Source organism: Barbus barbus (assembly GCF_936440315.1).
Source record: "Barbus barbus genome assembly, chromosome: 45".
NCBI lineage: Eukaryota > Metazoa > Chordata > Actinopteri > Cypriniformes > Cyprinidae > Barbus > Barbus barbus.
Genome location: NC_136723.1, coordinates 8011544 through 8024206, shown reverse-complemented (window position 1 = coordinate 8024206; position 12663 = coordinate 8011544). Strand labels below are relative to the sequence as shown.

The 12663-nt window shown below is 35.6% G+C and overlaps 1 protein-coding gene across 1 annotated transcript; it reads left to right on the top strand.

The window, feature by feature from the left end:
* Positions 1–1306: 1306 nt before the first annotated feature.
* LOC306863997 (sodium/glucose cotransporter 1-like) lies at positions 1307–12187 on the top strand. Its single transcript, XM_079407642.1, has 15 exons — positions 1307–1410; positions 2359–2430; positions 3254–3358; positions 4026–4085; positions 4283–4387; positions 4874–4979; positions 6226–6306; positions 6389–6600; positions 8958–9093; positions 9611–9718; positions 9818–9968; positions 10057–10225; positions 10370–10585; positions 11215–11320; positions 11614–12187. The coding sequence occupies exons 2-15, from the start codon at positions 2362–2364 to the stop codon at positions 11826–11828; spliced, it is 1839 nt and encodes a 612-aa protein (XP_079263768.1). The 5' UTR covers positions 1307–1410; positions 2359–2361; the 3' UTR covers positions 11829–12187.
* The last annotated feature ends 476 nt before the right edge of the window (positions 12188–12663 follow it).

Sequence of the window (12663 nt, the reverse complement as noted above, 5' to 3'; positions counted from 1 at the left end):
CCCCTCACATCCAGCACACTCCCTCTTTGAACTGTTGCTGTCTGGTTGATGCTACAGAGCTCTGAGCACAAGAACGGCCAGGCACAGGAACAGTATCTTCCCGTAAGCAATCCAATGTCCTGTCCTGTCATTCTGTTGCACTGTGCAGCTTCTGTCACTATAACAAATTCCTTGTATGAGTAAACATACCTGGCAATAAAGCTCATTCACATTCTCTATAGAGCAGAGAAGACGGCTTTATGTCGTACAACAATCAATTGGAGCAGTGCACACAACCAACACCTGGTTATTTTAGGCAATTTTGAAATCCTGTGCTGAATGTGTCCCCAGGAAGTGTCTATTGTCACCAGACCTTTTTTGCTAATAGGATAGAGCTTTAATCTTAATGTGACATGTAATTAGTCACATGACATACAGCTCATGTGACTAACTCATAAAAACCTGTTTCTGCTGTCATGAACAATTCTATCCCCCTTCCGCAATAAAATTGTGGAATAATATCTTGTTCTAGCTAATCAAAATAGTCTTCCTTAATCCATTAGTGCTATGCTAAGCTAGTAAGCTAAACTGTTAGCTTGCAAACTAAGCCTGAAATGTTTAATTTCACCATTTTTAGCTATGGTAATTTAATGTATTAAGTAATTATGATTAAGAATATATTGACTATAAAGCAGTTTTAGTATAATCAGGCACTGAACAGAGTACCCAAGTTTCTCAGCCAATAGAATCACTTAAGGATATCCATTAAATGCTCCTGAACCCTAAATTTATAATGGTTGTCATTTGATGTTTGATCAGCCATTTTCACTTTCTTTTGTCTTTAAGCTCCAATGCCATGTAGCACCTCAGGGTGGTCTTATAACCAATGTTACAGTGTATACACTAATGTCTGGACCATAGTTTGCAGTAATGGATCTTTACTTGACATATAGACCTAGTTGACTCAGTGAAACCCAATAATTAAGATGCAGGTGATGTGGCTGTTGAAATGTCCTAGGCTTTACAAGAACCCAGTCTCACACTTCCTGCTATACAAGTTGATCATTAATGATTCTCAATTTTAGATTTTTGACAACTCTAAGTCACAAACACTCTTTCATAATTAACTCTGAGAAGGTCACACCCATCTCTAGACGCACATAAGTGAACGTGTGCACACGCACATACAGTCAGTCACACACCTGCAGGTGAGCGTCTGCATCCAGGTGTCTTTACCGTCGTGTCAGAGAGGGACGCAGTGTGCTGCTCCACCTGCCCCCTTTGAAAACCATCAAAATGGGTGAAGATTATTTTGGATTCTCTTGGGTTCGCAATGAGAACAGAAGAAATTTCACCATATATGTTAACAATCCAGCGGACATCTCAGTGATTGTTATATATTTTCTGGTGGTTCTGGCTGTGGGAATATGGGTAAGTGGTCAGTAATTTTTCCACCTATCCACCTGTAAAAGATTTTTCTACCATTGACAGACTTGTGAATTGTTAACCTTGCGTCAACATATAAATGTACAATGGTTGTGTGAGATAAGTCTGAAGACAAAATGAGGATGGTGACTGATTTTGCAGTCAATAATAAAATGCATTTTTGCATGTTGTTTTCCAAAAAAATACAAAACAAAAAATCCTTTAGAAAAACTGATTTTCAAATACTGATAGTAATACTTATAATATAATGCAGTTTTTCAAGTTGTTTTGTAAAAAAAATTTTTTTTTCAGATAAAATTTTTACATATTATATAGCCCCCCCCCCCCCCCAAAAAAAAACAAAACAAACAAAAACAAAACAAAATCCTTTAGAAAAATGTATTGCTCCAGTGTTAACTTTCTTGTTATAATTCTTCATATGTGTTGAATGTAACTATTAGTGATACTTGTATCTGTTTAAAACTAAAAATAATTTTTTTTAAATTATTTACACATTTTTAGAAATGAATTACAATTTTTAAAAAATTACGGATTTTGTATACAGTACATTTCAGTATTCTCACATCAAAATAAAATAAAATAACAACAACACCGAAAAAAACTTTTTCACACCGTATTAATTACTTTAATGTACCTTAATTAGTCTTATTGAGGGCATTGACATTTTTGGGATTTCGTGATAACACCATATTTTTCTGTCTGTATTTGCCCATCTGAAATCCATATAATTTTAAAACCGCTTGAGAAAATTCAAACATATTTAATCGAACGACAAACAAAGCCACTGAACACCAATCCATCAACCTTTGAGTCCATAAATGTGGTGTTTTTATGAAATGTGTCTGATCCTTATATAAAGTAATATACAATTTTGTCTAATATTTTAAGTATCTAAAACTGTATGCTGAATTTAATGGCTCTTTCTGTCCAAAGGCAATGGTACGGACCAATCGATCCACAGTAGGAGGCTTTTTCCTGGCTGGCAGAAGTATGGTGTGGTGGCCAGTAAGTAAATTGACAAAAATGGAGGATGACTGTGCGTTAAACCTTAAAAGCATCTTGTTTTGTACTCAGAATGTGATGGGCATTGACGAAATGAGATGGCTTGATTGTATACTACATCAATAGTGATCAATCATTGTGCGAAATGTGGCGAATTTCTGTCGTAATGTGCTACGCAAGACTGAAACCCATAAAAGTAGGAGCTGATTATGTATCCATCAATAGCATGACGAGTGATTTCACATTATCACAGATATGGCATGATAATGACCCTAATTGCCCCTCCATTTCAGAACCTTGATATCATGATAGGGTGAATGAAATATTTTATGGGGCCATAATGCACTGATGCCAGATGCAACCCACAATTCATTACAGCTGAAAGTACTGATATGCTTTGCCCATGCAGTTTTTATGGAGCTGTCATGCTTTGGTCCATGCTAAAGTTATCACCTTATACCAAATTTTTATACCAAGGTTTTTTTTTGTTATTACAAAGTTCATTGCTTCAATTGTTATTGTTTGAATTACACCTCAGGCTGTGCAGAAGAAGCAGTTTAGCTTATCATTATGGTGATTGTATTGCCAGATATAGTCCAACAGTAGACAGTTAATATATTCTGTAGCAATACAGTTCCCACAATGCCATGCTAAAATCTTATACTTTTGTAACCTTTCTGGCATAAAAAAATGTAGCAGACCACATTCAATTTTCTGTTCAGTTCTAAACCCTTCTATGAATATCAAATGTGTATATTAGTAAATATATTATAAAGCACGTATTAATATGATGGCTTTTACCCCCCCCCCCCCCCCCCCCCCCCAGATTGGAGCCTCTCTCTTTGCAAGTAACATCGGAAGTGGGCATTTTGTGGGAATAGCGGGAACTGGAGCAGCTGCTGGCATTGCTATTGGAGGATTTGAGTGGAATGTATGTTTAAAAAAAGCCTTTTATAATTATTATAACTATGATATTTTTGATATGTGGCAGGATCCGATGTTTTAGCCTATGACTATAGGACATTAAAAAAAGAAAAATAATATTATGTAAGTATTTTTGCATATAACGTAAACTACAGTATGACTAGATATTAGAGACAATATGACTAGGGACAATATTATATTTTTATTGATATATTTATAAAAATGTCCAATTTGAAGAACTAATATTTAATCATAATTTTTTCTTTTCAACACACAACTAAAGCTTTTTATGAATTAAGAAAAATAATTAAAACATACTAAGCATTATTATTATTATTATTATTAAGGTAAGGCAAATGAATTGGTGTAATCAGTGTTATTTTAGTATTATTGATATGTTATTTTACTCTTTATTAAGATTTGGTATTTAATTTTTCATATTTTGGTCATTCTTATTTTCTTAGATATTTCTATTTAACTTAGTTTTTTTGTGGTTTTAGTTTTAGTCTTGTAAGCAAATGTTTTCATACACTTTTAATCTTATATTTACAGTTTAATTTAAATGAACAAAAATGATTTGAATAGATTTCGTTTTAGTTAACAGTAACAACATTGATGAGAATAACTCCAGACAACATCAAACCGATTGACTCTTTTTTTATTTTTTCCCTCAGGCTCTTGTTGTTGTGATTATTCTGGGATGGCTCTTTGTGCCCGTCTACATAAAGGCTGGGGTATGCTTACATTTCTTCCTCTTCAACCGGCATTTTTTAACACTGTAAATCTGCTTTGACACAATCTGTATTGTATAAAGCGCTATTTAAATAAAGGTGACTTGACTCAATTATTGCTCACTTACACAACATGAATGTGCCGACCACTTTATCTTTGCCTTATCAATTTTATGAAACTTTATTCTGTTTATCTGCAGGTCGTGACCATGCCAGAGTACCTGAAGAAACGCTTTGGTGGGCAGCGGATCCGTATATACCTCTCCGTGCTTTCCCTGTTCCTCTATGTTTTCACCAAAATCTCTGTGAGTCCAAAATCTGTGTCAACCCTTACAGAAAAGTACTGGTATCACATGGTAATTGCGTGGTACTTTGAGAGGTAGCTGACATACAATACTTGGAATACTCTGACACACTATCAGTTGTATAACATGCTACATTCAATCGAAAGTGATTTTAAACAGCATTTTGATAAATCATTTATAATCATTATGGATGCAGACTACATGGATTATTTGTAATTAAAAAATACAAGGTCCTTATTTCTGAACTAAAATTCATTTTTTTTTTTTTTTTGTTGTTGTCTGTCCAGTCCTGTTTACGTCAGATCATCACTAAACACTGGTTGTAGTCTGATAGTCGATTTGAAATGTCCATGTGGAATTAGCTTTTATTGCCATATGCAGTGGGTTTGGATTTCAAAGATAAGGACCTTGTTTTGAAAAGGATAGTTCAAACATTTGCACCACACCCCCATATTTTGTTCTTCTCTTTTTTTTTTCATCGTTTAGGCGGACATGTTTGCAGGAGCCATTTTCATCAACCAGGCTCTGGGACTAAACATTTACCTGGCCGTAATTATTCTGCTGCTCATTACAGCTCTTTATACAGTAACAGGTCTGTTGACTGAAATACTGCACACTTTAAACTGACACATTGCACATATTCTACATCAGTGGTTCGCTCTATATATGTAGTGGTCATGTATAAAATAGTAGTTCATATTAAAGCAGTTCAGGGATGTGAAGTGGATTTTTATATGGATTCTGAAGTTTTTTTTACTACAGCAGAGAGTGAAGTCCAGGGTTGTTGGACCATGCAGTTGGCTGCTTATTGTAGCGTGATGTGCATGTGTTATGGGTAATTGCCCATACTGACAATAGATGATAATCCTGTGCAAGGCAAACTTTAATGCACTGCCACTTTAAACTTCTGTCATCCCCATGCTCTGTTGTGTAATAGATTTATATCAGGGACAAACCAGCCCAACAATAAACTGTAAGAAATCAGAAATCATCTTACCAGCTGTAAATGTTTACATGAGCTGTTTGTATGCTTCTTTGAATGATAAACTGCAGTAGCTAAGGCTTTAGAGGCCCAAAGAGCCCTGCCTTGCAAACAATTTCTGAAATACAGTTCATTCTGAGAGAGCATAATATAGTCAAAAATATCATGGCGATACAACTGTCCTGATACTGTAGGAGAGAAAAAGAAGATTTAATAATGAGAAATCTCCTGCTACAGCTACTTGTTAATATTTAAATAAACATTTGTCAGCCAATCCAAAGTCATGTGGTGCGACCAACATTTAATAAAGTGCAGAACAAAACATAAAACAGGACATCATAGAGAACCCTTTCAGACCCTCGTTACTGTGGGTGAAGGTCAAAGTCTCTTAAAATATCAGATAATTTGGTATTTTAGGACAAGGCATGTTAATTGACCCTCATGAAAAAGAAGAAATCTTGTGGAAATAATATTGTTTTTAGACCTTTGTCTAATGCATGTTAATTGCAATTTATTTAAATGTATTTGTAATTAGTAATGATGAAATCTAATACATTTGAAAAATATATTAACTTTAAGTGTAATATCAAATAACACACTAAAGTTAAAATTATAATCAAGTCCTTTACATGTGTGTTTGTCAACACAAAAATGGTGTACTTTAAAGCATGATAATGATTTTAAGAAACAGTCATGCAAGTGCAATATTTCATTAAATTGAACTTTCTTGACAATGTTATACATGCAAAAAAATCAGTTCATTAATTAATACGTACATTTCTGCTAACATATTTTTCCTTCCTTTTCAGTTGCTCAGTTGATTTTGATTGATAAACCTTCACGGTTTCTTTGACAGGTGGTCTAGCTGCAGTCATCTACACTGACACCCTGCAGACCATCATCATGGTTGTGGGTTCATTCATTCTTATGGGCTTTGGTACGTGTGTTCGCATTTTTGCAATTTAAATGCTTTGGATAAAAACCGAGTACTTGCTTCAACATCAACCATTTTCTTGCAGCGTTCAATGAGGTGGGAGGCTACGAGAACTTCAAAGACCGATACATGACTGCAATCCCGTCAGTGGTGGGTGTGAACATCAGTGAAAAGTGCTACACTCCTCGCGCAGACTCCTTCCACATCTTCAGAGACCCCCTCACTGGCGATCTGCCCTGGCCTGGACTGATCTTTGGTCTTACAATCCAGGCCGCCTGGTACTGGTGCACTGACCAGGTACTGATCCATGTATCAAGGCTACTGACTAAAAGGTCGCTCACACCAAGGATGATAAATATAACTATAACGTTTTAATAATCATTCATAATAATTGTATGAAAATAGAGAAGTCCGTACCACATCTGTAATGATAACAACACAAGGGAATAATGTCATTGAATTCCCTTTCAGAACATTTGTTTTTAAGCTGAAGAACAAAACATTGACAGCCAATTAGAATTCACCTTTAAAGAGCTTGAGCATTTAAAGTGGCAGACGACAAAACTGTGTGGATGCTAATATATTTATCATATTAGTTATCATTCTTGGTGTAAACGGGTCAAAACTTTGTTCCAGCTAACAAAAAAGTTTTGAAAACTATTTCTGAATTTGTTTTTTTTTAAACTTTTTTTCTCTCTTGGTAATATGAATATTAAGGGAACATTCCATCATGTGAACATTCTAAACAAGTGGTAACGTTTAATTTTTTTTAGACAAACATCCATCTGAAACATTCCTAAAGGAAGTTTCATGAACAATGTAAAAATTTTTGTGCTAATGTTTTGAGATGATTATTAAAACCAGATAACTTTAAAATGAACATTCTATTAACGTTACAGCATAAAGGTTTGTTCATATCATGTTAGCCAGGTTCTAAGAAAGTTCCCTGTTAGCTGAGTAGGTTGTGACAACTTTCTTGTATTGCTTTTTAATAATATTTTGGACATAAAAACATACTGTTTGATAAAATAAGAGGTCTACATGTCCAACACGTGGTAAGGAACAGATATTCACAAAAATCTCTTCTGTGTCCACTTTAGGACCACAAACTGCACTTTTATCTCAGGATGAACAGTGTGCTTCTTGTTTTAGGCTTAAACAGACATGCTTTTAGTTAGACCCCAGATTAGTCCCCACTGAGTAAGATAAGACATGCAAACAGCCAAAGAGAGGCAGAAGCATAAATAGACATGGTTAAGTTAGTTAAACAGCCCATTATATCAGACTCATAGCCCATAAGCTTATCTGTTTCAGACTCCCGTGTTTGGTTGGCCTAGATTTAGTGATTTAGGACACATTAGCCAAAAAAAAAGTATCAATATTTAAGCTTGAAATGATTCATGGAGATATAAACATGTTTTTTCATGTCACAGATATTCTAATGGGATATTCTTTCTGTAAAACAATTAGAAGAATTGAATGTTTAATGAAGGATTTATTTATTTGTTTGTTTGTTTATTACATGATATTATTTCTATTTAATCTGCAGATGTTTGTTTTGACGAACAGTATTCAGTATTTGTACTCTGGCACTATAATGGAAAAAACAGCCATAAAAGTTTATTATAGTTCATAGTTCACTGTATAGTTCATATGGTGCACTGTTTTATTTGCATCTGTGCAAATGCATAGCACAGGTTCTAAATCATTTTAACCCATGTTTTAGATGGCAAATCGTGATACCTAAAATTATATGTATAATTTAAAATGTATGAGTATACATACAATTTCAATTAGATGACAAGCATAAATAATGTTTAATGTTTAAAAACTGGATGCATTAAATTTATTGATAAAAAAAAAAAAAAAAAAAAGTCGTGAGGTATTGTCAAGTATGGTGACCCATACTCGAAATTGGTGCTCTGCGTTTAACCCATCCAAGTGCACACACACAGCAGTGAGTAGTGAACAAATGCGCACACGCACACACACACACACACACGGAGCAGTGGGCAGCCATGCTGCGGCGCCCGGGGAGCAGTTGGGGGTTCGGTGCCTTGCTCAAGGGCACCTCAGTCGTGGTATTGAGGGTGGAGAGAGAGCGCTGTACATTCACTCCCCCCACCTACAATCCCTGCCGGCCGGGGACTCGAACCCGCAACCTTTCGATTACGAGTCCGACTCTCTAACCATTAGGCCACGACTTCCCCCTAAAAAATGGGGGCTCGTCCGGGAATGTTCAATAGTTTCAAAAGATTCTCTTATGCTGTTCATTTGAACTTTCTGTAAATCAAAGAATCCTGACAAAAAATCTTGGTTTCCACAAAAATATGAAGCAGCACAACTTTTCTACGATAATAATAATAATAAGAAATGTTTCTTCATCAGCAAATTGTCATATTGTAATGATTTCTGAAGGATCAGGTGACACTGAAGACTGGAGTAATGACTACTAAAAATTCTGATTTGATCATTGAATTAAATTACATTTAATATATATATTGTAATGGAAACTTGTAATATTTGTTGTGTGTTTTTGATCAAATTAATGCAGGCTTGGTGAGCAAAATGTCTTTCAAATAAGTGGACTAATCAACTGTGAGCAGTGAAATGTTCCTCTGGGTTATTCACACAAACTCTCCACCTTGTTTTAGGTGATTGTGCAGCGCTGTCTGTCTGCCAAGAACCTGTCTCATGTGAAAGCAGGCTGCATCCTGTGTGGTTACCTCAAACTTCTGCCCATGTTCCTCATGGTTTTCCCTGGCATGATCAGCAGAGTGCTTTACCCAGGTGAGAAACACTGACACCAACCTGGGTGAGAAAGGTGAGAAACTGATTAACCATTTTGTATGTCAACAAATATGTTGACTGAATCTTGACTGAGTAATATATGGTGAAGTTTAAGGTTTGATTAGTCTCACACAAGTAGAGTTTTGCTCATTAGCATAAAGTGTAGTCCACTTTTTTTCTCACAGAATATGCTAACAACTTATTTTAACACACAACCACCTACTTAGACAGGCAGAGTGTCTGAGTGATTTACACTTAAGCAAGTATACAAATAATATCACAATAACACTGGTTTCTTATGACATTTCAGGGAGGGTAAATCTGCAATTTATAATTTCATAACAATTACAGAGCTAAATAATACCTTTGTGATAAGAAATTCTGAAAATCCAAAAGTAATGTACAGCAATTTCTGTGAAATTTTTTGAATGCAATATGCATCAGAAGGTCAGTGAACAGTCAAGGACTATTAGTCAACTATTTTTTTTCTCTCTCTCTGTGTGTGTGTGTGTGTCAGATGAGATTGCATGTGTGGATCCAGCAGAGTGTGACTACTACTGTGGAGCCAGTGTGGGCTGCAGTAATATTGCTTATCCAAAACTAGTGGTGGATCTGATGCCAAACGGTAAAGAATTTTCTGAAATTTCTGTTTCTGTCTCTTACATTTCTAATAGACTGATCTGTTTGGTGATATGGCTCTAAACTGCTGTGTGTGTTTATGAAGGTCTCAGAGGGTTGATGTTGTCCGTCATGCTGGCCTCTCTGATGAGTTCACTCACTTCCATCTTTAACAGTGCCAGCACACTCTTCACCATGGATATTTACACCAAGATCCGCCCCAAATCCAAGGAAAAGGAACTCATGATCGCGGGGAGGTATGTTTGTGTTGGGTACTGATTTTCTGAACCTGTGAGCAGAAACTGAGGTGAATAGGCTCTGAGAGGCTTGTGTTCATGTGTGCAGGGTGTTCATGCTGTTTCTGATCGGCGTGAGTATCGCGTGGATCCCCATCGTTCAGTCGGCTCAGAGCGGGCAGCTCTTCGACTACATTCAGTCCATCACCAGTTATCTGGCTCCACCAATCGCTGCTGTCTTCATCCTCGCCATTTTCTGCAAGCGAGTCAATGAACCAGTGAGTAAAATCTTCACATTTCGTAGTTTTGTAATAATATAGTTTCCATTTTGCTAGTTTGAATTTTTAGGACTGTATAAAACATAGTTTTTTCACACACAATCAAAATTTTTTGTTGGTGATGTTGGTGATGTTTCCTCACAGGGTGCTTTCTACGGGTTGTGCATTGGTCTTTTGGTGGGTCTGGCACGTATGATAACTGAGTTTGCCTACGGCACGGGCAGCTGCGTGACACCCAGTAACTGTCCTACGGTCATCTGTGGTGTGCACTACCTCTATTTCGCCCTCATCCTCTTCAGCCTGTCCTGTATACTGATACTGAGCATCTCCCTTGTGACTAAACCCATTGAAGACAAACATGTAAGCTCTTCTTACAGCTAAACTATGAAGTTAATAATACTTTGATTAGACTTATGCTTTTGAAAGAAGTCTATAATGATCAAGACTGTATTTGATCTAAAATACAGTAAAAATATTACAATTTAAAATAATGTTGAAAAAAGTTTTTGCTACTTAACATTTTTGTGGAAACCGTGATTTTTTTCCACAAACATTTATGTATTTTTTGTTGAATAGAAAGTTCAATGAACAATGTTTATTTGAAATAGAAATCATTTGTAACATTATGAATGTCTTTACTGTCACTTTTAAACAAATGAATGTGTCCTTGCTAAATAAACATTAATTTATTTAGGAAAATCCTAAAAAGAATCAACAAAAACTGTTTTCAACATTCCTAATTATAAATGTTTCTTCATCAATAAACCAGCATATTAGAATTGTTTTTTTTTTTTTTATAATTTTAAAATAGAAAACATATGAAAATGTATGTACTACAGCCATATTTTCCAACCCCAAACTTTTGAATGGTCGTGGGGCCTATATATACTGTAGATTCATGAGCATAACATTATTGAAAAACAGATTTAGATAGAAAACCATTTTCTCTGTCACGGATCCTCATTCTGTGGCCCCTTGTTGTTTCACAGCTGTACAGGCTCTGCTGGAGTTTGAGAAACAGCACTGAGGAGAGGATTGATCTGGAAGATGATGAATGGACTGGTGATCAGGATTCAGATTCTATGCAAACAGAAGGTACGTCTCCATGATCCACCAAATATGTACCATAAGATAGCACTCACAATTTTTGTGTGCAATATGCATTACATGGTTCAGTGAACGGACTGTGAGTGTGCCGTCTGATGCTGAGACTAGGTTAGGTCCAAAATAATTTGATTAGATTGTTGTGCTAGGAAAAGCAAAGGATGTTGATTCAGGCACATGCCTTACTTGTGGAAATCATGTTGCTCACATGGTGTATTTTATAAACATGATTACATTCTTATAAAAAATCAACAACCGTGTCTGTTTGTCTCTCCACCCCGCAGAGGTGCGCAAGGATCCAAGCTGTTGGAAGAAGGCCTACAACTGGTTCTGCGGTTTTGATCAAGGCAATGCACCTAAACTGACTAAAGAACAGGAGGCAGAGTTGAATTTGAAGCTCACAGACACTACTGAGAAACCTCTATGGAGAAACGTGGTCAACGCTAACGCTATTATCCTCCTCACCGTCTGCGTCTTCTTCCATGGTTTCTTTGGCTAAAGATCACAGCAGTATCAACTAACTTTGTTAAGGATATTAGAGCTGTTATCTGTGGGCAGAAATGTTACCCTATCAGTAACAACTAGCTAAACGTGATTATTCTGATTGTAAGAAGTTATGAAAGGTCCTGTTAAAACACTCCATAGTTCCTTATAATATCCTCCACAAAAATGTCCTTACAGCTGCCTACTGTTTTTGATTTAATGGCAGGAAGTAGAATTAAAAATATTTTTGACTTTCATTTTAAACCCAAGACCAAAACTCATAATTATTTCCCAATCTTTCTTAGCTGCTACAGTATCTAATTTAACACATGCTTGACTGTTTTTTACTGTATATTTGTCATGGTTTCCGCATGTTCTTCCTTTATACCTTTAACATATTACAGAATAATAGTTTTTATCTAGTACAAGCAAAGATATTTTATTTAATAACATTCATATTTTTGCCATGGTATATATCTTGTACTCTGTAATATATTAATTTAATGTTTTCTGTCTATATTGTAATAAAAATGAAGGAATTTTAATATTTATGTGTTTACTAAGATGCATGCTTGAAGAAGGACAGAAGCATGTTCAAACTTAACATAACACTGAAAAAAATGATCAACAAAAGATTAACGTCATGTGTGCAAACCCTTTCAAAGATAAGAGTACAGGAGGAAAGTTCATATTTAATTTAGCGTGAAGATTCTGTTAATACACTTGAAATCAAAGTCCAGGACCATTGGTTTCCTTCGGCAGCTCAAGATACAATGAGTGATCTATTAGTGTGATTCAATTATTAATTTCCCAGAAGAAGATAAACGAAACATTCATTCAGTAGATGATTT